Raw genomic sequence first — 26,010 nt, 5'->3', positions numbered from 1 at the left:
ATGAAAAATCGACTTTTAACTAAATGCAAAAGTCGAAATGTCAACTTTTCATAAAATGCAAAAAGTAGACTTTTCATAAAATGCAAAAAGTCGACTTTTCGTTTCAACTATAGAACCCTAGAAAAAAATTTAAAACTAGATTAGAACTGAACTAACAAGGAACTAGAACTGAGATCTGTAATAAAACTGAACTAAAATTGAACTAATAATGACCTAAAATTAAATTAGAACTAATCTAGATCTGAATTTGAATTAATATAGAACTGATCTAGAACTAAACTAACATATTTTTCTTCAGAAAGTATCTTTTGTTAATATTATCCCCAAAACTACACATATTACCAACACTGTCATCAAACAAATTTTCTTACTACCTAAATAAGCAACTGCGCTGTGACAAATAAAGTGTAGCGAGAAAATAAAAAAAAAGAAGAAGGCGAAGAATTAAAAGTAAATTGGAAAAATCTGCTCATATTCTTAAAATTTTTCACAAAATAAACAACTAATAATAGTTTTAAAACTACAAAACTAATAAAAAACTAAAATATAATAATGCTGTCAACGAAAATATATAAAATCTATAGAAATAAACAAAAGCAAAACATTGAAAAATTGCTTTAAAGAAAAACAAATCAAAAACCATTGTTGTGTACATAAAATTTAAGGTGTAGTGAGAACAGAAGTGAAAAAAGAAATAAAAATTATAGATTTTGTTTTATTACAATTACAACATTACAATTACAAAAATTACAGGAAAGAAATTAATAAAAAGTAATTAATAGTTTTTGTGTATTTGCAAAACAATTTGGTAAAATAAAACAAATGTTAGTTTAAAAGTCTCTTAGTAAAGGAAGCAACGAAAATTGCATTTTCGAAAGCTTCTGCCTGTTGGGCGAGCTGGTGGTGTTGTGGTATTGTTGGTTTTCCTGTGGAACAAAAAGACGCAAAGGTATGTGTTTAGTTTGTATTTGTTCTTATAGGAAAAAAACGTTTCTTATAAGACTACATGATTTCTATAAAAAACAAATGTCTGTCTACAGCTGTTCCTTGTGCTTTAATTTATATATTGTGTCTGCAGGCCCATTGCTCTTAAGGGTCTTTGGGTGTGTGTATGTGTGCCTATGTGGTCTTTTTATAGCTGCCATAGTTGTTTAGTTGTAATAGGAAGTTTTTCTTTCATCAAATAGTTTTATGTAGAAATTCCAATTAGAATTTCTCAAAAGTTTATTTTTAAATTCATAAAAATTTGATGTTATTTATTTGTTTTTTATTTTAAGTTGGTTTAAATTTAGGTCAGGGAATGGCCTTTTTGTAGTTAAGGATGAGGTAATTATCAGTTCATATTTCTTTTTTAGAGGCTTTGTGTGTTCGTTCGTGTTGGTTACCTTTAGCATAAATTATTGTTATCAAGGTTAAAGTTTATGTCACTATCAAACATTTTGTTAATGTTAAAGTAAACATTTTATTGTTTTTTTTATTAACTATAGAAGGTTGTTTATGAAGTGATTTTATTTCGAAAAGAAAATGTACAAGTTTAAACATAGTCCACTGGAGGTATCAAAATTTTATAAAACTTTAACTGAACTAGAACTGAAATAGAACTGAACTAGAACTGAATTAGAACTGAACTTGAACTAAACTAGAACAGAACTTAATTAAAACTGGACTAGAACTAAACTAGAACTTAACTGAACTAGAACTGAACAAGAACTGAACTAGAATTTAACTAGAATGAACTAAAACTGAACTAGAACTAAACTAGAACTGAACCAGAAGTTAACTAGAACTGAACTAGAACTCAACTAGAACTGAACTCGAACTGAACTAGAACTATAACTGAACTGAACTAGAACTGAAATTGAACTGAACAAGAACTGAACTAGAACTGAACAAGAACTGAACTAGAATTTAACTAGAATGAACTAAAACTGAACTAGAACTAAACTAGAACTGAACCAGAAGTTAACTAGAACTGAACTAGAACTCAACTAGAACTGAACTCGAACTGAACTAGAACTATAACTGAACTGAACTAGAACTGAAATTGAACTGAACAAGAACTGAACTAGAACTGAACTGAACTAGAACTGAACTAGAACTGAACTAGAACTAAACTAGAACTAAACTAGAACTGAACTAGAACTGAACTAGAACTGAACTAGAACTGAACTAGAACTAAACTAGAACTGAACTAGAACTGAACTAGAACTGAACTAGAACTGAACTAGAAGTGAACTAGAAGTGAACTAGAAGTGAACTAGAAGTGAACTAGAAGTGAACTAGAACTGAACTAGAACTGGAACTGAACTAGAACTGAACTAGAACTGGAACTAGAACTGAACTAGAACTGAACTAAAACTGAACTAGAACTAGAACTGAACTAGAACTGAACTAGAAGTGAACTAGAACTGAACTGGAACTAGAACAGAACTAGAAATAAACTAGAACTGAACTAGAACTGAACTAGAAATAAACTAGAACTAAACTAAAACTGAACTAAAATTTAACTAGAACTGAATTAGAACTGAACTAGAACTGAACTAGAACAGAACTGAACATGAACTGAATTAGAACTGAAATAGAACTGTACTAGAACTGAACTAGAACTGAACCAGAACTGAACTAGAACTGAACTAGAACTAGAACTGAACTAGAACTGAACTAGAACTTTAATTGAACTAGAACTGAACTAAAAATGAACTAGAACTGAATTAGAACTGAACTAGAACTGAACTAGTACTGAACTAGAATTGTACTAGAACTGAACTAGAACTTAACTAGAACTATAACTGAACTTGAACTGAACTAGAACTGAACTAGAACTGAACGAGAACTGAACTAGAACTGAACTAGAATTGAACTAGAACTGAACTAGAACTGAACTAGAACTGAACTAGAACTGAACTAGAACAGAAGTAGAACTGAACTAGAACTGAACTAGAACTGAACCAGAACTGAACTAGAACTGAACTAGAACTGAACTAGAACTGAACTAGAACTGAACTGAACTAGAACTGAACTAGAACTGAACTAGAACAGAAGTAGAACTGAACTAGAACTGAACTAGAACTGAACTAGAACTGAACGGAACTAGAACTGAACTAGAACTGAACTAGAACTGAACTAGAACTGAACTAGAGCTGAACTAGAGCTGAACTAGAACTGAACTAGAACTAGAACTGAACTAGAACTGAACTGGAACTAGAACTGAACTAGAACTAATGCTAAATTATCCCCCATTTTGCTTCATTTAGAAATTTAAAAACAATAGCATATTAGCGGGAAAGTATATGAGATCTTATAAAAAGTTTATAAAATATTCTGTCCACATTTCAATAACGCGGCTGTTGCTTTTTTCCATGTACATATCTATTTATAGACAATTTCAATATTATTTGGCCATTTTAATTTCTCTCATTTGTTTTTATACAGAAATCAAAAAACATTGTTTTCTATGCACGTGATGTTTTGTTTTTTTTTTTTTTTTTCTTAAAATAAACTAAAATACATTTAATTTATTTATTGTTTTTGTTTGGGCAGTCTACAGACAATATGTAAAAAAGTTGCGGCATATTAAGTATAGCAAGAGGTTTGATATTTAACAAAATTTCTCAAAATTAGATCTTTAACGGAAAAGTTTTTTTCTAGTTGTAGATCATTGAAAAGTCTTTATAACTAAACCCTCGTCTATCGCATTTGCGTGAGTTATTTGACTGAATATCATCTTAGTTTCCAAATAAATTAAACACAAAAATATTTAATTGTATTTATTAAACAATAAACTGTTAATGAAATCATTTCTTAATTAAATTTATTTGCAAAAAAATACATGAACTTTTCAAACAAATTATTAATATTTATTTTTATATATTTTTCATCCACAAACAGATAGACGCGGTGTGGGGTTGGGCTTCTGCCCCGCTGCGTTTAGCAGCCAATAGAATGGGTGATCCCCTACTGCCGGGAGCCAATGGCGGTACGGGCGCTACAGCTGGCGGTAGTGGTGTGGATAGGCCACAATCGCCAGCTCGTATGGCCCATACTTCCGATAAGCATCCCAAAGTTACACTATCCGAATTAAATATGTTACGTAGACATCGTGAACTATGCGATGTTGTACTTAACGTTGGCGGACGTAAAATCTTTGCACATCGTGTTATACTCTCTGCATGTTCGCCGTATTTTCGAGCCATGTTTACGGGTGAATTGGAGGAGTCACGTCAAACTGAGGTCACTATACGTGACATAGATGAGAATGCCATGGAACTATTAATAGATTTTTGTTATACTGCTCATATAGTAGTGGAAGAGTCGAATGTTCAGACACTATTGCCAGCTGCTTGTTTGCTTCAATTGGTAGAGATTCAAGATATTTGTTGTGAATTTCTCAAACGTCAATTGGATCCCACCAATTGTTTGGGTATACGCGCTTTTGCCGATACTCATTCATGTCGTGAATTGTTGCGTATTGCGGATAAATTTACTCAACATAATTTCCAAGAGGTAATGGAAAGTGAAGAGTTTCTTTTATTGCCTGTTGGCCAGTTGGTTGATATTATATGCAGTGATGAGTTGAATGTACGTTCAGAGGAGCAGGTGTTTAATGCTGTAATGTCATGGTTAAAATATAATATTGCCGATCGAAGACAACATTTAGCTCAGGTGGGTTCTATTAACAATTCAAGTTCTAGTTCATTTCCAGTTGAGTTCTAGTTCAGTTCTAGTTTAGTTCTAGTTCAGTTCTAGTTCAGTTCTAGTTCAGTTCTAGTTCTAGTTCAGTTCTAGTTCAGTTCTAGTTCAGTTCTAGTTCAGTTCTAGTTCAGTTCTAGTTCAGTTCTAGTTCTGTTCTAGTTCAGTTCTAGTTCAGTTCTAGTTCAGTTTTAGTTCAGTTCTGTTCTAGTTCAGTTCTAGTTCAGTTCTAGTTCAGTTCTAGTTCAGTTCTAGTTCAGTTCTAGTTCATTTCTAGTTCAGTTCTAGTTCAGTTCTAGTTCAGTTCTAGTTCAGTTCAAGTTCAGTTCTAGTTTAGTTCAGTTCTAGTTCAGTTCTAGTTCAGTTCTAGTTCAGTTCTAGTTCAGTTCTAGTTCAGTTCTAGTTCAGTTCTAGTTCAGTTGTAGTTCAGTTCTAGTTCAGTTCTAGTTCAGTTCTAGTTCAGTTCTAGTTCAGTTCTAGTTCAGTTCTAGTTCAGTTCTAGTTCAGTTCTAGTTCAGTTCTAGTTCAGTTCTAGTTCAGTTCTAGTTCAGTTCTAGTTCACTTCTAGTTCACTTCTAGTTCACTTCTAGTTCACTTCTTCAGTTCTACATCTATTCTTATCATTCATTTCCCTCTTTCAGGTTTTACAACATGTCCGTCTTCCACTCTTATCACCTAAATTTTTAGTTGGCACCGTCGGCTCTGACCTTTTGGTGCGTTCCGATGAAGCTTGTCGTGATCTCGTCGACGAAGCCAAAAACTATTTATTACTTCCCCAAGAACGTCCCCTTATGCAGGGACCACGTACACGTCCACGTAAACCCACACGCCGTGGTGAAGTTTTATTCGCTGTCGGTGGTTGGTGTTCCGGTGATGCCATTGCCTCCGTAGAACGTTTTGATCCTCAGACAAATGATTGGAAAATGGTAGCACCCATGAGTAAACGACGTTGTGGTGTAGGTGTGGCCGTACTCAATGATTTACTTTATGCCGTCGGCGGTCATGATGGTCAGAGTTATTTGAATAGTATAGAACGTTATGATCCGCAGACAAATCAATGGGCTTGTGATGTTGCTCCAACTACCTCTTGTCGTACGAGTGTGGGTGTTGCTGTTCTAGATGGTTTTCTTTATGCTGTTGGTGGTCAAGATGGTGTACAGTGTTTGAATCATGTGGAACGTTATGATCCCAAAGAAAATAAGTGGTCAAAGGTAACTTTCATTAATTTTCTATTTCTTTAAGGAGATTTTTTTAAGCGAATTTTTATTTCTAGGTGGCTCCTATGACTACCAGACGTTTGGGTGTAGCTGTTGCTGTTTTAGGCGGTTATCTTTATGCCATTGGCGGCTCTGATGGCCAATGTCCTTTGAATACTGTCGAACGTTATGATCCCAGGTGGGTTTTGTTTGTTTTTATTATTTGGTTTTGTATTTATTTTTAAAATTATTGTTTATATTTTAGACAAAATAAATGGGTGGCTGTTAGTCCCATGTCCACACGCCGCAAACATTTAGGCTGTGCTGTTTTTAATAATTATATTTATGCCGTTGGCGGCCGTGATGATTGCATGGAACTGTCCTCTGCCGAACGTTATAATCCTCATACGAATACTTGGAGTCCTATTGTTGCTATGACATCGCGACGCAGTGGTGTAAGTAGACAATTTTATAAAGGACTATAGCAGTATATCTGTTCTAGTTCTTTTCTTGTTTTGTTCTGTTCTAGTTCTTTTCTAGTTCTGCTCTGGTTCTGTTCTAGTTCTGCTCTGGTTCGGTTCTAGTTCTGTTCTAGTTATGTTCTAGTTCTGCTCTAGTTTTGTTCTAGTTCTGTTCTAGTTCAGTTCTAGTTCAGTTCTAGTTCAGTTCTAGTTCAGTTCTAGTTCAGTTCTAGTTCAGTTCTAGTTCAGTTCTAGTTCAGTTCTGGTTCTAGTTCTGTTCTAGTTCAATTCTATTTTGTTCTAGTTCTATTCTAGTTTTGTTCTAGTTCTGTTCTAGTTCAGTTCTAGTTCAGTTCTAGTTCAGTTCTAGTTCAGTTCTAGTTCAGTTCTAGTTCAGTTCTAGTTCTGCTCTAGTTCTGTTCTAGTTCTGTTCTAGTTCTGTTCTAGTTCTGTTCTAGTTCTGTTCTAGTTCTGTTCTAGTTCTGTTCTAGTTCTGTTCTAGTTCTGTTCTAGTTCTGTTCTAGTTCTTTTCTAGTTCTGTTCTAGTTCTGTTCTAGTTCTGTTCTAGTTCTGTTCTAGTTCTTTTCTAGTTCTGTTCTAGTTCTGTTCTAGTTCTGTTCTAGTTCTGTTCTAGTTCTGTTCTAGTTCTGTTCTAGTTCTGTTCTAGTTCTGTTCTAGTTCTGTTCTAGTTCTGTTCTAGTTCTGTTCTAGTTCTGTTCTAGTTCTGTTCTAGTTCTGTTCTAGCTCTGTTCTAGTTCTGTTCTAGTTCTGTTCTAGTTCTGTTCTAGTTCATTTCTAGTTCTCTTCTAGTTCTGTTCAAGTTATGTTCTAGTTTTGTTTTGTTCTAGTTCTGTTCTAGTTTTGTTCTTGTTTTGTTTTAGTTCTTTTCTAGTTCTGTTATTGTTCTGTTCTAATTCTGTTCTAGTTCTGTTTTGTTCTAGTTCTGTTCTAGTTCTGTTCTAGTTTTGTTCTAGTTTTGTTTTAGTTCTTTTCTAGTTCTGTTCTAGCTCTGTTCTAGTTCTGTTCTAGTTCTAGTTCTTTTCTAGTTCTGTTCTAGTTCTGTTCTAGTTCTGTTCTAGTTCATTTCTAGTTCTCTTCTAGTTCTGTTCAAGTTATGTTCTAGTTTTGTTTTGTTCTAGTTCTGTTCTAGTTTTGTTCTTGTTTTGTTTTAGTTCTTTTCTAGTTCTGTTATTGTTCTGTTCTAGTTCTGTTATAGTTCTGTTTTGTTCTAGTTCTGTTCTAGTTCTGTTCTAGCTCTGTTCTAGTTCTGTTCTAGTTCTAGTTCTTTCTAGTTCTGTTCTAGTTCTGTTCTAGTTCTGTTCTAGTTCATGTTCTAGTTCTGTTCTAGTTCTGTTCAAGTTATGTTCTAGTTTTGTTTTGTTCTAGTTCTGTTCTAGTTTTGTTCTTTTTTGTTTTAGTTCTTTTCTAGTTCTGTTCTAGTTCTGTTCTAGTTCTGTTTTGTTCTAGTTCTGTTCTAGTTCTGTTCTAGTTTTGTTCTAGTTTGTTTTAGTTCTTTTCTAGTTCTGTTCTAGTTCTGTTCTAGTTCTGTTTTAGTTCAGTTCTAGTTCTGTTCTAGTTCTGTTTTAGTTCTGTTTTAGTTCTGTTCTAGTTCTGTTCTAGTTCTGTTCTAGTTCTGTTCTAGTTCTTTCTAGTTCTGTTCTAGTTCTGTTCTAGTTCTTTTCTAGTTCTTTCTAGTTATGTTCTAGTTCTGTTCTAGTTTTGTTCTAGTTCTGTTCTAGTTCTGTTCTAGTTCTGTTCTAGTTATGTTCTAGTTCTGTTCTAGTTCTGTTTTAGTTCAGTTCTAGTTTTGTTCAAGTTCTGTTCATGTTCTAGTTCTGATTTAGTTCTGTTTTAGTTCTATGCTAGTTAAGTTCTGTTTAAATTAAACATGAGTTTGATTCATTTCTAACAAATTTTTTTGTCCTTTTTTCTTTTTTTTCAGGTCGGCTTGCGGTTGTCAATGGCCAATTATATGCCGTTGGTGGTTTCGATGGTTCTGCCTATTTAAAAACCATAGAAGTTTATGATACTGAAACAAATCAATGGCGCCTTTGTGGTTGCATGAACTATAGACGTTTAGGCGGTGGTGTGGGTGTAATGAGAGCCCCTCAAACTGAAAATTATATGTGGTAAGTATTAACACATATTTCAAATTAATAGAAATAAAAAAAAATATCAAATATATTTCCTTTATGTTTTTTGGTACAAAAGGATACGCAAAGATTCTGTTGTTTGATTGGGATTGGATAGTGACTCTAAGAATCTTTATATAACAAATCTATATAAATAATTCTACGTTTTTTTCTCTGTTGTGTGGGTATTAAGAATTATTTATAAATAAGAATTTATGGAAAAGAAATTTATTGAAATTGTAAATGAAAATAAAAGCTTAAGAAAAAGCCTTTTAGAAAAAACATATATTGTTGGTAGAAGGAAACACTGACATGCGAGCAAATTAGTAAGATTTATAATAAAAATACATAACGAATTGTTGATAACAAGTTAATGCACAGCAATATTTCAAAAAAAAAAAAAATAAACTTATTAATTATAATGAAGTCTTTAAAAGAAAAAGCCAAATTTTTATTTTTAACCAAACGGTTTAGCATGTCCCGTAAATTTGTCTTTAATTAAGTAAATTTACGGGACATGCTATTGTTTTAAGTTTTGGTATTATTACAAAAAAAAAAAAGAAAATTAATAAAATTATTGCACTAAATGTTGATATATTTAAGTTATTAAAAGAAAAATGAAAAAAAATAACAAAAATAATAATAATAAAATATTAAATGTATCTGAACTGCCTTTTCTTATAAATCTTTATAACAAAAAAAAAAAAAAACAAAAATCAAATTTATGAAACACAAATTTAATTAATCCTCAATTATGATTATATTTTATTAATAGTTTTGTTTTAGTATTAAACAGATCTGTTAAGTTACGAAACAGTTCTTATTAAGTTAGAGTTTAACACAAATTATTTAGTTATTTAGTTTTATTAATAATTTTTTAAATAATTTTTTATTTAAAAAAAAAAAAATGTTTTTTTACAGATTTCCAAAATTTCATTTAATTTTATTATTTAAATGTTTTATAATACAATTTAGTGTTTTTTATGCTAAAACAACTAAAGAAAAGCACTTTAAATCATTAACTAATTAAAAACTAAAAAAACTAAACTAATAAAGTTTTAATTATGCACTAGACTATAGTTTTAACTAAAAACTAGACCAAAGTCTGTTTTGTAGTCCAAACTATAGTCTAGTCTCTTAACTAAACTCTTCTAATTATAATTCTAAAACTCTATGTTCATCTTTCTCTTTCTCTTTCATCTTTCTCTCTTCACCTCTCTCATCACCAACTCATTATTTCTTTAATAAAACTCTACTTTTAGTTGCTAACTATAATAATTTCCTTCTAATTTACTAAAATTTAAAACAACAAAATAAAAAACAACTTAAAATACGTGATTATTGTAAAAAACTGATAATATTAAATAAAGAAAATAATAATAAAATAAACTGTTACAAGCAAAATTTAGCATTTAAGTACGAAAACAAAAATTCTAATAAAAACAACAATATTTTATCAAAAAAAAAAAAAAAAAAACATTAGAAGTGAATGTAATAATCTTTAGTTATTAGTGGCAATTATTAATTATAGTAAAAAATAAATAACAACTACAATTATGTATTGTGTAAAAAAACAAACAAACTAAACATAAATTAAAATAATAATAAACACTAAACTAAAAGTAAATAAAAAAAAAAAAATAAATAAAAATATTGTAAAAAAGAAAGCAAAAAAGTTTTATTGTTAAAAAGAACTAATATAGAACAATAAATAGAGCAAGAACTAAAACATAGCTAGAACTATAGCAGAACTAGAACATAACTAAAACACAACTAACTAAAGAACAGAACTAGAAGAGAACTAGAACAGAACTAGAACAGAAGTAGAATAAAACTAGAACAGAACTAGAACAGAACTAGAAAGAACTAGAACAGAACTAGAACAGAAGTAGAAGAAAACTAGAACAGAACTAGAACAGAACTAGAACAGAACTAGAACAGAACTTGAACAGAACTAGAACAGAAGTAGAATAAAACTAGAACAGAACTAGAACAGAACTAGAACAGAACTAGAACAGAACTAGAACAGAACTAGAACAGAACTAGAACAGAACAAGAACAGAACTAGAACAGAACTAGAACAGAACAAGAACAGAACTAGAACAGAACAAGAACAGAACTAGAACAGAATTAGAACAGAACTAAAACAGAACTGGAACAGAACTAGAACAGAACTAGAACAGAACTAGAACAGAACTAGAACAGAACTAGAACAGAACTAGAACAGAACTAGAACAGAACTAGAACAGAACTAGAACAGAACTAGAACTAGAACAGAACTAGAACAGAACTGGAACAGAACAGAACTAGAATAGAACTAGAACAGAACTAGAACAGAACTAGAACAGAACTAGAACAGAACTAGAACAGAACTAGAACAGAACTAGAACAGAACTAGAACAGAACTAGAACAGAACTAGAACAGAACTAGAACAGAACTAGAACAGAACTAGAACAGAACTAGAACAGAACTGAACAGAACAGAACTAGAACAGAAATAGAACAAAACTAGAACAGAACAGAACTGGAACAGAACTGGAACAGAACTAGAATAGAACTAGAACAGAACTAGAACAGAACTAGAACAGAACTAGAATAGAATTAGAACTAGAATAGAATTAGAACAGAACAAGAACAGAACTAGAACAGAACAAGAACAGAACTAGAACAGAACTAGAACAGAACTAAAACAGAACTAGAACAGAACTAGAACAGAACTAGAACAGAACTAGAACAGAACTAGAACAGAACTAGAACAGAACTAGAACAGAACTAGAACAGAACTAGAACAGAACTAGAACAGAACTAGAACTAGAACAGAACTAGAACAGAACTGGAACAGAACAGAACTAGAATAGAACTAGAACAGAACTAGAACTAGAACAGAACTAGAACAGAACTAGAACAGAACTAGAACAGAACTAGAACAGAACTAGAACAGAACTAGAACAGAACTAGAACAGAACTAGAACAGAACTAGAACAGAACTAGAACAGAACTAGAACAGAACTAGAACAGAACTGGAACAGAACAGAACTAGAACACAAATAGAACAAAACTAGAACAGAACAGAACTGGAACAGAACTGGAACAGAACTAGAATAGAACTAGAACAGAACTAGAACAGAACTAGAACAGAACTAGAACCGAACTAGAACAGAACTAGAACAGAACTAGAACAGAACTAGAACAGAACTAGAACAGAACTAGAACAGAACTAGAACAGAACTAGAACAGAACTAGAACAGAACTAGAACAGAACTAGAACAGAACTAGAACAGAACTAGAACAGAACTAGAACAGAACTAGAATAGAACTGAACAAAAATAGAACTAGAGCAGAATTAAAACAATACTAGAACAAAACTAAAATTAGAATAAATAAAACAGAACTAGAACTGAAATAGAACAATACTAGACAACAACTAAAACAGAACTAGATTAAAGCTAAACGAGACAAGGACAAGAGCAGAACTAGGACAGAATTAAAACAGAACTAGAAGTGAAATAAAACAGAACTAGACTAAGACTTAACGAGACAAGAACTAGATTGAACAAGAACAGAACTAGCATTGAACTAGAACTGAATTAGAACTGAAATAGAACTGAACTAGAGTTGAAGTAGAACTAAATTAGAACAGAACTAGACCTGAACTGATATAGAGCTAAACTAGAACTTAATTAGAAATAGAACAGAACTAGAAAAGAACTAGCACAAAACTAGAACAGAACTAGAACATAACTAGAACAAAACTAGAATAGAACTAGCACAAAACTAGAATAGAACTAGCACAAAACTAGAATACTCTGGACTATTACAGGAGTATAAACTAGGGCTAGACTATGGTCTAGCATATACCTAATGCTATTTAGCTGGTCTCTACTGTTTTAAAAACGCATATCAAAGAGTTGAATATAAACTATCAATTTAAAATCTCAGTGAAAAGTAATAATTTCATATTTTTTTCCTTAAAAACAACTTTTCCACTGAGCACCAGCAGCCTTACAACATATGAATGAATATGGATGGATTCCCTTAACAAAGAGAGAGAGAGATAGAGTGTGGGAGAGTGTTAACTGTACGTCGTACATAGTAAACAAAATTCTAGTATTTTGTCTACAACAAACTGGTAGATACATAGACAACATGTTTCTGACTACTCTTGGCAGAGACCCACTTGGTAGTAATCCAATAGAACTTAAGAAACAAGACAAAAAAAAAAGAGATTTTTGTTTTTACTAACAAAACAATCTGTTGCTGATAATAAAAAAAAATAAAAAATAAAATCGAATGGGTAAAACAGCAACTATACTACGCTCACTCACTACTCAAAGTGGAATATTGTAAAAGTAATAACACCGACGAACGACAGTTTATTGGTGATCGTGTTGTTTAAAGGGTCGTTGTACGCGCTTAAGGAAAATAATACAAAAACAAAAGAAAAAAACACCAGAATAAAGAAATTAATAGAGAAATTTAAATTAACAACAAATATGTTCATTAATGAAAAAAAGTATGCGTTTTATTTGGTGTCAATGTAACAGAAAATAAAAAAAAAACAAAAGAAATACAAACGACCTATTTTTAAAAAAAATAATATAAAATCAATTTAAATGTTTAAAACAAAAGAAATTACATTGACAAGAACCCACGTTCTTTTTTAAATAAAAACATTTTTTTTAAATTTAATGCAAAATATTATAAAATCTATTTTGTTTTAAATTAAACAATAGAAAAATTATTCATATATGAATTGTTTTATTTTAAATAAAATCACCGGATGGATATCTATTAAAATTAAAACACAAGCACGCACAATAATAAAAACTAAATGAAAAAAGTGTCAAAATGCATTGATTAGAACAAAAACAACAACGACTCACGCAAACACACAGCAATAATAAAAAGCAAAACAAACAAAACAGAAACCAATAGAATAAATATAATAAAATAATAACCAGTGTACACTTAATAAGTGTACACTGATAATAACAACAACTCTTACAAATTTACATATCATCATATCAACAAAAACAACAACAACAACAACTTACCAGAATAAATTGTAAACAAATATGTCATCTACTCCCAACATTTGTACTTAAAGTTCTTCTCATTGTTATTGCTGTAATTTTGTAAGTATACTTCTCTCATAGACTAGCAACTTCTTCTCTGTACTAGTTTTCTTCATTTCTCTATTTACATTTGTAAATAAAGTCAAGTATAGTGTGTGTCTGCGTGTTTGTTGTTTTTTAGTAAACAAACCTGTTATCAATCAGTTTTAATATTTTGAAAGCCACCATTGAAGGGGAGTTTCATTTTTTTATTTTTAACTTATGTATAAAATGCAGTTTTTTTTTAAAGAGATTAAAAAGAAGTTCGATATAATATTAATTTTTGCATTAAAACTTCATGTTTAAAAGCTTGTACTTGATGAAGATATGTGCTAAGGCACAACACATAGTCTGTACTATTGAACTTAGTATGGTACTCTGGACCAAAGTCGAGTGCATAGTAAGAAGTTCAGAAGTTCATAGTAACAGTTCTAGTTCAGTGAAATATCTAGTTCAGTTCTAGTTCAATTCTATTTCAGTTATAGTTTAGTTGTAGTTCCAGTTATGTTTTAGTTCAGTTTTGTTTCGGTTCTAGTTCAGTCCTAGTTCTGTTCTATATCAAATCTAGTTCAGTCTTAATTCTTTTCTCTTTCAGTACTAGTTCTATTTGAGTTTAAGTTCAGTTCTTTTCTATTTAAGTTCTAATTCTGTTCTAGTTTAGCTTTAGTTCAGCTCTGGTTCACTTCTATTTCGGTTCTAGTTCAGTTTTTGGTTTGGTCTCGTTCTGTTCTAGTTTAATTCCAGTTTAGTTAAAGTTCAATTTTAGTTCATGTTTATCATACCTTTGTTCTAGTTATTTCTCGTTCTTGTTCTGTTCTAGTTGTGTATAAGTTCTCTTCTAGATTCATTCCTGTTTTCTTCTAGTTCTGTTTTAGTTCTATTTTAGTTCTGTTCTAGTTCTCTTCAAGTTCTCTTCTAGTACTGTTCTAGTTCTGTTCAACTTCTGTTCAAGTTCTGTTCTAGTTCTGTTCTTGTTTTTTCTAGTTCTGTTCTTGCTTTGTTCTACTTCTATCCTGGTTCTGTTCTAGTATGTTCTAATTCTGTTCTTGTTATGTTCTAGTTCTGTTCTAGTTTAGTTCTAGTTCAGTTCTAGTTCAGTTCTAGTTTTGTTCTAGTTCTCTTCTAGTTCTGTTATGTTATGTTCTAATGCTGTTCTAGTTCAGTTCTAGTTTTGTTCTAGTTCTCTTCTAGTTGTGTTCTGTTATGTTCTATTCTAGTTCTGTTCTAGTTCTGTTCTAGTTCTGTTCTAGTTCTATTCTAGTTCTGTTCTAGTTCTGTTCTAGTTCTGTTCTAGTTCTGTTCTAGTTCTGTTCTAGTTCTGTTTTAGTTCTGTTCTAGTTCTGTTCTAGTTCTGTTCTAGTTCTGTTTTAGTTCTGTTCAGTTTTTTTCTAGTTCTATTTTAGTTCTAGTTCTGTTCCAGTTTAGTTGTGTTCAAGTTCTGTTCCAGTTTTGTTCTACATCTGTTCTAGTTCTGTTCTAGCTCTTTTTTAGTTCTGTTCTAGTTCTGTTTTTGTTCTGTTCTAGTTCTGTTTTAGTTCTGTTCTAGTTCTTTTCTAGGTTTATTCTAGTTCTGTTCTAGCTCTTTTCTAGTTATTTTCTAGTTATTTTCTAGTTCTGTTCTAGATTTGTTCTAGTTCTGTACTAGCTCTGTTCTAGGTATTTTCTAGTTTTCTTCTATTTATATTATATCTTAACTGTTATTAAAAATTTTAAAATTTCACATGCGATGTTTTATTATTATGATTAAATTCAAACGTCATGACAATAATGTTTTATACTAAATAATTTTTATAAACCCAAACTAAATAGAAAATGAAATATTACAAAAACACTTTGAAGATAAACCTTAAGAAAATATTTATTTTGGCATTTAAAAGATAAAAGGCGAAAAATTTTATTATTTAAAATTAATAAAAACAAAATAATTGACAAAAAAACAACAGAAATATATTAAACACACATGGAAATTGTATAAACTTGACCTTTATGAAGATGCATACTTTCAGCATTATTTCTATTTTTAATCATTCCCTTACATGTAAGATACTTAATATAATTGATAAAGTATTTTATTTTTGATAAATCTACTGATAACAGCTGACTTTTTTTGTATTGTCATTTAAAACGTTGCTGATAAAGTTGTTATAGAAATACCGCTAAGAATATGATTTTGAATATAATTTTAGTAGATATGGCTGTAAGGGAATTTATTGTTTAAGGAATATAGAAATTTTAAACTGATTAAAATATCAGCCGACCAGTCAGTTAGGCAACCAGCTGTTAGTATTAGTGATTATTATTGTTTAGGTTTAATTAGATTTAGTTGAAGATACGAATTAGCTATTTGAAATAAACGGTATCAGCTAAAATATTAAGTTAATTAAAAACTGATAAAAAGAAAAGCTTTTCTAGTTGAAATCTTAAAGGCAATATCCATTTATATATTCATTGAACTTGAAAATTACTTAGTTTATTAAAGAGTGCAACTATTCTAATTAATTTTGTATAATTGCTACATTTATCTATATTTAAATTGATTGATTTTAATATCATTAATTTGTTTTATTATCAATTTAATTGATAAACTATTCAATCATTTATTGTGTGGTGACTTTCGTTTTTAATAATTAATTATTTAACCCACAAATAATAGAAACATGTTTGCAAACGGTATGCACACGTTTTCCCAAATTAGTTTGCAAAATAAAAATAGAATTAAAAAATTTATAAATATTTAAACATGTTTATTAAAAGGCAAAAGCAACATGTTGTTGTGTACCTTCCGGTTCTTGGAGTGATGGATGATGACAGAATATCGTGTGTAGAAATTTAAAAGTTCAAAATAGTATTGACTAGTTCAGTTGTAGTTCAGTTCTAGTTCAGTTTGAGTTCAATTTTAGTTTAGTTCTAATTCAGTACTAGTTCAGTTATAGTTCTGTTTAGTTCAGTTTTAGTTCAGTTCTAGTTCAGTTCTAGTTCAGTTCTAGTTCAGTTCTAGTTCAGTTCTAGTTCAGTTCTAGTTCTGTTCTAGTTCAGTTCTAGTTCAGTTCTAGTTCAGTTCTAGTTCAGTTCTAGTTCAGTTCTAGTTCAGTTCTAGTTCAGTTCTAGTTCAGTTCTAGTTCAGTTCTAGTTCAGTTCTAGTTCAGTTCTAGTTCAGTTCTAGTTCTGTTCTAGTTCTAGTTCTGTTCTAGTTCTAGTTCAGTTCTAGTTCTGTTCTAATTCAGTTGTAGTTCCGTTCTATTTTAGTTCTAGTTCAGTTCTAGTTCTAGTTCAGTTCTAGTTCAGTTCTAGTTCAGTTCTAGTTCAGTTCTAGTTCAGTTCTAGTTCAGTTCTAGTTCAGTTCTAGTTCAGTTCTAGTACAGTTCTAGTTCAGTTCTAGTTCAGTTCTCGTTCAGTTCTAGTTCAGTTCTAATTTAGATCTAGTTCAGTACTAGTTCAGTTCTAGTTCGGTTTTAGTACTGTTCTAGTTTAGTTCTACTTTAGTTTAATTTCAGTTCTAGTTCAGTTCTAGTATAGTTCTAGATCAGTTCTGTATCAGTTCTCGTTCAGTTCTTGTTCAGTTCTTGTTCAATTTTAGTTCAGTTCTAGTTTAGATCTAGTTCAGTATTAGTTCTAGTTCAGTACTAGTTCTAGTTCAGTTTTAGTACTGTCCTAGTTTATATCTACTTTAGTTTAATTTCAGTTATAGTTCTAGTTCAGTTCTAGTTCAGGTCTAGTTCAATTCTAGTTAAGTTCTAGTTCTGTTCTAGTTCTGTTTTACAATCTGTTCTAGTTATCATCTAGTTTTGTGCTAGTGTTGTTTTAGTTCTATATTAGTTCTGTTCCAGTACATATTTAGCAATTACAAACTTTTCCCTCCTAGGTGCCTTTCCTAATGCAGAAACATCCCTTAAAGCTTTTTGCTTGAGCATACTTCAATATTAAAAAACTTTCAACATAAAAGCTTTTTAAAAACTTTAATAAAACGTCATAATAATGTTGAAAACATCTGTTCAGTATGCATCAAATCCTCCAGCAAAATGGACCAATTATTAAGCAAATTATGTATAAACAAATTAACAATTAATTAACTAACGTTAACTAATCATTTACAAATTTATTTTTCTTAACTTTTTAGATTTTCATAAAATCTTAACAAATATTCTGTTAAGCTGCTGCTCAGTGACAGGCTAAGTATCCTTGCTACTTCTAAACACCAGCAAAAATGGAAGGTTTAAATAAATTTCGCAATCGTTTTCGTACCACCAAACTGCCGCAAGAAGTGGATGATGGTTTAGAAACTTTGGATGAATACCGCATGAGATGGCGTTCCATAAAAGTTATATATTTCACCATGTTCTTAATGTCATTGGGGTTTAGTATTATACTAACGGGGATATGGCCATATTTGAATAAGGTAATACAAATCATTTATAGAAAGTCGATAACGTTATTGATCTTTTCTTAATTGTTCTTAGCTAGATCCTTCCGCCGGCAAGGAATTTATGGGTCTTATAGTAGCCGCCAATCCATTGGGTCAAATGATTTTTAGCCCTTTATTCGGTTGGTGGAGCAATAAAATCGGTTCTATACGTTTGCCGCTGTTAAGCTCTTTGGCTTTGTTTACTGTGGCCAGTGCTATATATTCTTCGTTGGAAATGCGTCCGGATCATGTTAAGTACTGGATGTTGGTTTCCCGTTTCTTAATTGGCGTCAGTTCTGCCAATATTGCAGTATGTCGTTCGTATTTATCGGCTGCTACTCGTTTGAGTGAGCGAACAAAGGCAGTTTCGATGGTTTCTTTAGCCCAGGTATTGGGTTTTATTATCGGACCTGGTTTGCAGGCTTTAGTTACCCCTCTGGGCAGTGATGGTTATGTTTGGCTGTGGGGCGGTATGGTTTTTAATATGTATACCGCTTGTGGTTGGATAAATGTTGTCATGAGTGTGGGCAACTTTATTATGTTTCTGCCGTCGATATTTGAGGTGAGAACTAAAACGAAAACAGAACCAGAACAGAACAAGAATAGAACAAGGACAGAACAAGAACAGAACAAGAACAGAACAAGAACAGAACAAGAACAGAACAAGAACAGAACAAGAACAGAACAAGAACAGAACAATAACAGAACAAGAACAGAACAAGAACAGAACAAGAACAGAACAAGAACAGAACAGAACAAGAACAGAAAAAGAACAGAACAAGAACAGAACAAGAACAGAACAAGAACAAAACAAGAACATAACAAGAACAGAACAAGAACAGAACAAGAACAAGAACAGAACAAGAACAGAACAAGAACAGAACAAGAACAGAACAAGAACAGAACAAGAACAGAACAAGAACAAGAACAGAACAAGAACAGAACAAGAACAGAACAAGAACAGAACAAGAACAAGAACAGAACAAGAACAGAACAAGAACAGAACAAGAACAGAACAAGAACAGAACAAGAACAGAACAAGAACAGAACAAGAACAGAACAAGAACAGAACAAGAACAGAACAAGAACAGAACAAGAACAGAACAAGAACAGAACAAGAACAGAACAAGAACAGAACAAGAACAGAACAATATCTGTACAGAAAGAAACAGGTTTTGAATGAAAACCTAAAGTTAATTCTTCTGTTTATGTAGGAACGTAAAGTGGCGGCCCGTGAAATAATGATAATGCAGGGTAAATCATCGGAAAAGGAAACCTGGAAATCTATTAAACCGGACTATATATCAGCCTGGACTTTGATAGTGGCGTTTTTTGTATTGGTCTTTAATTTTGTTTTATTGGAAACGTAAGTTTAAGATAAAAAGTAAACTGGAATCAACTTCTACTTTAAAAAGAAAGTCGGAAAGTGTTCCTAAACGCCTTTTAAATTACTGAAAACTTTGCTTTTTTCCTTTTTTAGCTTGGGCACTTCTTTGACCATGGATCAATTTGCCTGGTCCAACGATGAGGCCTTGTGGTACATGGGCATTTTAATGTCTGTGGGTGCTATAATAGCACTCATAACATTTGTGGCGATTAATCCATTGTGTAAAATTTTTCCAGAAAATCAAGTTCTTATATGGGGTGGTTTCTCTCTAATGGTATTGGGTCGTGTACTCTATATACCCTGGGGCGATGGACCACCCAAAATAGCTGAAGTCTACAATGTAACCATACCTTTGACGGGCAATTCTACAATAGATCTATCGCCAGACAATGAAATATTCTTGGGTTGCCCTAAAACTCAAGAATGGTGTAACACAACTCCAGCGCTTACTCTCACACAATTTATTATAGGTTATGGTTTTACCTCAATAGGTTATCCTATTGGTGTAACTCTTATACAGACAATATTTTCCAAAGTTTTGGGTCCAAGACCTCAGGGAGTTTGGATGGGTTTAATGACGGGTTCGGGTTGTTTATCAAGGGTATTTGGACCAGTATTTGTGGGTTCTATTTATACACGATTGGGTACTTATTGGACCTTTGGCATAACAGCAATAATGATGTTATTCTCCATGATATGGTTGATGATTGAAAAGTAAGTATTTTTCTATAGAATTGAGAAATTTAAACTTTATTTTAATAACGAAAATATTTTTTTTAGAAAACGTTTAATTCCTCCCACATTTGAGAGCACTGAACCGGTGGAATTAAAAGATTTAAATACGACGAAAAGGGAAAATAATACCGAAATCAATAGAGATATTGAAGCCGAAGCCAATGGTCATATAGAAGAAGACTCTAAATTATTAAATAGTAAAAATAATGTAGTTATAGTAGCGGCCCAGGTAAAGTCTTAAACTTTATACTTAATGTGCAATTTATTATTTAGATTAAGCTATGAAATTAATGTAATTCAATTACTTTGAATTTCAAACAAACAATAAAATATAAATATAAACAATAATGATAATTATATTAAACAAATATTAAATAATTTTAAATGTTGTAGTTAGGAAAAAAACTGTAATTGTTACAATTAACTAAAAAAATGATTTGATTTTAAAAATGACTTGTTACTCAATTTTTAAATTTGTTTTTGTATGCGAAGGATTATAAGTACTTTAATAGTATGTATATTATAGTATTATTAAAAATTTATTTAACATTTTGTGTTTAATTGTGTCGTCTGTCTAATTAACAAACTGCCTTTAACAGTAATAATTTATTAGATAAATAAATTGTTAGTTAAGTGAAATTTTTTACAACAATATAAACAAAAATATGTGGTTTTCTTCAGAGAGGAGTTTCCATCAAACTAGAACTAACATTGAAGAACTGAGCTAGAACAACACTAAGACTAAACTAAAACTGAATTAGAACTGAACTCGAACTAACCTAGAACTAAACTAGAACTAAACTTAAATTGAACTAGAACTTAACTAGAATTGAACTAGAACTAAACTAGAACTGAACTAGAACTGAACTAGAACTGAACTAGAACTGAACTAGAACAAAACTAGAACTGAACTCGAACTAACCTAGAACTAAACTAGAACTAAACTTAAACTGAACTAGAACTTAACTAGAATTGAACTAGAACTAAACTAGAACTGAACTAGAACAAAACTAGAACTGAACAAGAACTGAACTAGAACTTAACTAAAACTGAACTAAACTTGAACTGAACTTGAACTGAACTAGAGCTGAACTAGAACTGAACTCGAACTAGAACTAGAACTGAACTAGAACTGAACTAGAACTGAACTAGAACTGAACTAGAACTGAACTAGAACTGAACTAGAACTGAACTAGAACTGAACTAGAACTGAACTAGAACTGAACTAGAACTGAACTAGAACTGAACTAGAACTGAACTAGAACTGAACTAGAACTGAACTAGAACTGAACTAGAACTGAACTAGAACTGAACTAGAACTGAACTAGAACTTAACTAGAACGGAACTAAAACGGAACTAGAACTGAACTAGAACTAAACTAGAACTAAACTAGAACTGAACTAGAACTGAACTAGAACTGAACTAGAACTGAACTAGAACTGAACTAGAACTGAACTAGAACAGAACTAGAACAGAACTAGAACTGAACTAGAACTGAACTAGAACTGAACTAGAACTGAACTAGAACTGAACTAGAACTGAACTAGAACTGAACTAGAACTGAACTAGAACTGAACTAGAACTGAACTAGAACTGAACTAGAACTGAACTAGAACTGAACTAGAACTGAACTAGAACTGAACTAGAACTGAACTAGAACTGAACTAGAACTGAACTAGAACTGAACTAGAACTGAACTAGAACTGAACTAGAACTAAACTAGAACTAACCTAGAACTGAAATAGAACTGAACTAGAACTGAACTTGAACAAGAACTGAAGTAGAACTGTATTAGAACTGAACTAGAACTGAACTAAAACTGAACTAGAACTGGACTAGAACTGAACTTGAACTGAACTAAAACTGAACTAGAACTGAATTAGAACTAAACTAGAACTGAACTAAAACTGAACTAGAACTGAACTAGAACTGAACTAGAACTGAACTAGAACTGAACTAGAACTGAACTAGAACTGAACTAGAACTGAACTAGAACTGAACTAGAACTGAACTAAACTAGAACTAAACTAGAACTAAACTAGAACTGAATATGAAAGGAACTAGAACTGAACTAGAGTACAACCAGAACTGAAGTAGAACTGAACTAGAACTGAACTTGAACTGAAGTAGAACTGAACTTGAACTGAACTTGAACTGAACTTGAACTGAACTTGAACTGAACCAGAACTGAACTGGAACTGAACTAGAACTGAACTAAACTAGAACTGAACATGAAAGGAACTAGAACTGAACTAGAGTACAACCAGAACTGAAGTAGAACTGAACTTGAACTAGAACTGAACTTGAACTGAACTAGAACGAGAACTAAGGTAGATCGGAGCCTGAACTTTAACTGTGCTAAAACTAAAGTGAATCAAAACTAGAACTGATTTACAGGAGAACCAGAACTCAACCAGAACTGAACTAGAACTTATCTAGAAGCAAACTATAACTGAACCAGAATTAACATTAACAGAATTAGAACAAAACCGAACTAGATCAAAACTGAACTAAATCAGAACAGGAGCAGAACCGGATCTTAACTAGAACAAAACTGCAACAGAACTAAAATTGAACCAGAACTAAACGAGAACAGAACCAGGACTGAGCTGGAAAAGAAATAGAACAGAACTAGGAGTGAACCAGAATTAAAACCTATCTGGAAGTGAACAAGAAATGTACCAGAATTGAACTAGAACTGAAACAAAACATGAACTTAAGTGGAACCTAACAAAAAAATACTTAAGACAGATCTATAGTTTAGAATATAGACTGAACATAAGTTAAAACCATAAATCAACGATTTTAGATTGATCTATAATTGGATCAAAGATTGACTGGTCTATATGCAAAACTATAGACAGTTCTATAGCTAAGTTCATAGACTGATCTATAGTGAAGAATATAAACTAATCAACAGACATGACTTAAGGTAGATCTATAGTCAAACTGATCTACAGGGAAAGAATAGACTGATCTGTAGTCATTACAACAGACTGATATATTGTCAAGATACTGTTGTATAATCTATAATCATGTCTATATGTTGATTTATATTTAAGATTTTAGATAAATCTTTAGAAAAGCCAATAGGCCGATCTATAGTCAAGACACATAGAATATTTCATACTAAAGACTCTCTTTACTTTTTACATTTTTAACGCATAAACTGATTATAGAACATAACTTTTTTCAAAACCCTGTTAATAAATCGTTCATACACCCTAATTATATATCAATTTGGTCTAGTATTTATTTAATCAAATAAATGTGTAGTACTGATATCATTGCATGTATTTATCAACGTCATTATAATTGTACGAGCATTTAAAAGTGTTTGCTATTTAAAAAATAAGATAAGTATTCAATATACCAAATAATCCGCTCAGTTTAAAATCAAGAGCGAAAGTAATAACATCATGGAACGCTGGCATAATCGCATTGCAGTTGTTACCGGAGCCAGTTCCGGTATAGGTGCAGCCATAGTTAAAGATCTTTTGGCATCGGGTTTAGTGGTTGTTGCTTTAGCACGCCGCAAATATCTAATCGAAGAATATGCCGTAGAATTGCCAGAGGATCAGCAAACACGTTTGCATGCTCTCAAATGTGATGTCTCATCGGCGAGAATGGTTAATGAAACATTCGATTGGATTGATGCAAATTTGGGTGGTGTTGATATACTTATCAATAATGCTGGTCGTTTTGTTGAGGGTCAATTAACCACTATGGATGTTGAGGAAATACAAGCGATCTTGCAAGTTAATATTATGGGTGTGGTCTATTGTACTCAACGGGCTTTTAAATCGATGAAAGAACGTAATGTTGATGGTCATGTTGTTTTGATTAATAGTACTTTGGGTCACAATATTCCACAGTCTGTTCAAGGTATGCCCATGTTTAACATCTATCCACCTAGTAAGTATGCTGTAACCGCTTTAACGGAAATTTATCGTCAGGAATTTAAGGGTTTGGGTACAAAAGTTAAAATAACTGTAAGTTTTTTTAATTCCAATTTCTACCAGCTTTAATCCTTCTATAATTATTTATTTTCAGAGCGTTAGTCCTGGTATGACTGATACTGAAATCGTTCCGGAGGAATGGAAAAATGCTGCCAATTCAATACTTAAATCTGAGGATATTTCGGAATGTGTGATGTATGCTTTGGCCACACCACCTCATGTACAAATTCATGAGATTACTGTGAATCCTTTATAAATCTGTATTGGAGTTTTCCTTGAGTATTAAATGCAAAATTAAGAATCACAATTTGTACGAACAAAACATAATTTACTTTTCTTAGAAGAATCTCTCCACCAGAAACATGAACTGAACTAGAGCTAAACTAGAATTGAACTGAAACTGAAATAGAACTGGAGTGGAACCGAACTACAACGGAAATAGAACTGAATAAGAACTGAATTAGAACTGAACTAGAACTGAACTAGAATTGGACTAAAACTGAACTAGAATTGAAGTAGAACTGAACTAGAACTGAAAAAGAACTGAACTAGAATTGAACTAGAACTGAATTAGAAATAAACTAGAACTGAACTAGAATTGAACTACTAACTAGAGCTGAACTAAAACAGAGCTAGAACTAAAACATAACTAGAACAGAACTAGATCAGAACTAGAACAGAACTAGAACAGAACTAGAACAGAACTTGAACAGAACTAGAACAGAACTAGAACAGAACTAGAACAGAACTAGAACAGAACTAGAACAGAACTAGAACAGAACTAGAACAGAACTAGAACAGAACTAGAACAGAACTAGAACAGAACTAAAACAGAACTAGAACAGAACTAGAACAGAACTAGAACAGAACTAGATCAGAACTAGAACAGAACAAGAAAAGAACTTGAACTGAACTAGAACAGAACAAGAAAAGAACTTGAACTGAACTAGTACTGAAATAGAACAGAACTTGAACAGAACTAGAATACAACTAGAACAGAACAGAACTACAAAAGAACTTGAACTGAACTAGAATAGAACTAGAACTTGAACTGAACGAGAGATCTGACTGTAGATCTTCATCTCAGTTCTCTGCGGGTCTGTCGGTCATTGTCACTTTAAGGAACTTTCGGTAGATGTCGCTGAATCGTATTCTTATTGAAGCCTTCTTATACATTCATTCTCCTCATAGAAAGGACGAACGTCAAAAGTCATTGATTTGCTTGACGACTTTGTCTTCCTGCATTGATCGTAACTCCTATTTGGTCTGGAAATCTTTCGGTTTGTGTTGGATACAGTCCAGTATTTGGATTAAAACATTTGGTCCTTCGAGCCTAATTTCCTTAATAACTATGGCATTCCTTGACCAACATTTGTTGGTTGTTAGTTCGCTTTAAATGGGCGAACATCAAATGTTTCTTTAGTTTATTGTCTAGCAATTTCATTGAATTTTTTGGTCCTTCGAACCTTTAACAAGTTTCTTAACTACTTCGCCTTTTCGTATCGATCATTATGCAGCCATTCTTTTGATATGTGCGTATGAACTTTGAGTTGGTTATAGTAACCAGTCCTTTATATACATAAAAACATTTGGTCCTTATATATTACTTTATTTCGTGTTATTAATGATGGGATAACATTTAATGTCTTTTAGTTTATTATTCCGCAATTTTATTGAAATTTTTTGATCCTTCGAACCTTGAAAATATTACCTAACAACTTCGCCTTTTTGCATCGTTCATCATGCAGCTATACTCTTGGTCCATCGAACCTATAGTTTACTTTATCAATTTCAGTCCTTTATGAACATGACAACATTTGGTCCTTCGAGCTTATAAATAGTTTGATTATTTGTTATTAAAGATATCTTTTTAGATGAGTATGGAGGAATATTGAGAGTGTGGGGTAATTGGTGATGGCAATACGTCCGTTATT

The 26,010-nt window shown here is 31.9% G+C and overlaps 3 protein-coding genes across 5 annotated transcripts; all 3 read left to right on the top strand.

The window, feature by feature from the left end:
• The first annotated feature begins 516 nt into the window (after positions 1–516).
• LOC111681914 (kelch-like protein diablo) lies at positions 517–8,849 on the top strand. 2 transcript variants are annotated; one of them, XR_006941075.1, is made up of 7 exons: positions 517–949; positions 3,889–4,662; positions 5,331–5,900; positions 5,963–6,084; positions 6,151–6,340; positions 8,289–8,475; positions 8,558–8,847. XR_006941075.1 is itself a non-coding variant. In XM_046952238.1 (7 exons), exons 2-7 carry the CDS (start codon positions 3,943–3,945, stop codon positions 8,580–8,582), a joined length of 1,818 nt encoding a protein of 605 aa, XP_046808194.1. In that variant the 5' UTR covers positions 517–949; positions 3,889–3,942; the 3' UTR covers positions 8,583–8,849. The 2 variants fall into 2 exon arrangements, 1 of the variants encoding a protein (XP_046808194.1); XM_046952238.1 differs by having other exon boundaries at positions 6,151–6,344; positions 8,558–8,849.
• A 4,581-nt stretch (positions 8,850–13,430) lies between these two features.
• LOC111681919 (major facilitator superfamily domain-containing protein 8) lies at positions 13,431–20,774 on the top strand. 2 transcript variants are annotated; one of them, XM_023443821.2, is made up of 6 exons: positions 13,431–13,613; positions 17,710–17,988; positions 18,050–18,556; positions 19,209–19,360; positions 19,475–20,095; positions 20,162–20,774. In XM_023443821.2, the coding sequence occupies exons 2-6, from the start codon at positions 17,797–17,799 to the stop codon at positions 20,355–20,357; spliced, it is 1,668 nt and encodes a 555-aa protein (XP_023299589.2). In that variant the 5' UTR covers positions 13,431–13,613; positions 17,710–17,796; the 3' UTR covers positions 20,358–20,774. The 2 variants fall into 2 exon arrangements, with proteins under 2 accessions (XP_023299589.2, XP_046808658.1); XM_046952702.1 differs by lacking the exon at positions 13,431–13,613 and having other exon boundaries at positions 17,846–17,988; positions 18,054–18,556.
• Positions 20,775–23,493: 2,719 nt separating this feature from the next.
• LOC111681916 (farnesol dehydrogenase-like) lies at positions 23,494–24,398 on the top strand. The gene is made up of 2 exons (XM_023443818.2): positions 23,494–24,109; positions 24,171–24,398. The coding sequence occupies exons 1-2, from the start codon at positions 23,537–23,539 to the stop codon at positions 24,330–24,332; spliced, it is 735 nt and encodes a 244-aa protein (XP_023299586.2). The 5' UTR covers positions 23,494–23,536; the 3' UTR covers positions 24,333–24,398.
• Positions 24,399–26,010: the final 1,612 nt, after the last annotated feature.

The sequence above is a fragment of the Lucilia cuprina genome, chromosome 5, assembly GCF_022045245.1.
Source record: "Lucilia cuprina isolate Lc7/37 chromosome 5, ASM2204524v1, whole genome shotgun sequence".
Classification (NCBI taxonomy): Eukaryota; Metazoa; Arthropoda; class Insecta; order Diptera; family Calliphoridae; genus Lucilia; species Lucilia cuprina.
The sequence above is the reverse complement of the archived record's forward strand: the minus strand, read 5'-3'. Positions and strand labels throughout refer to the sequence as shown.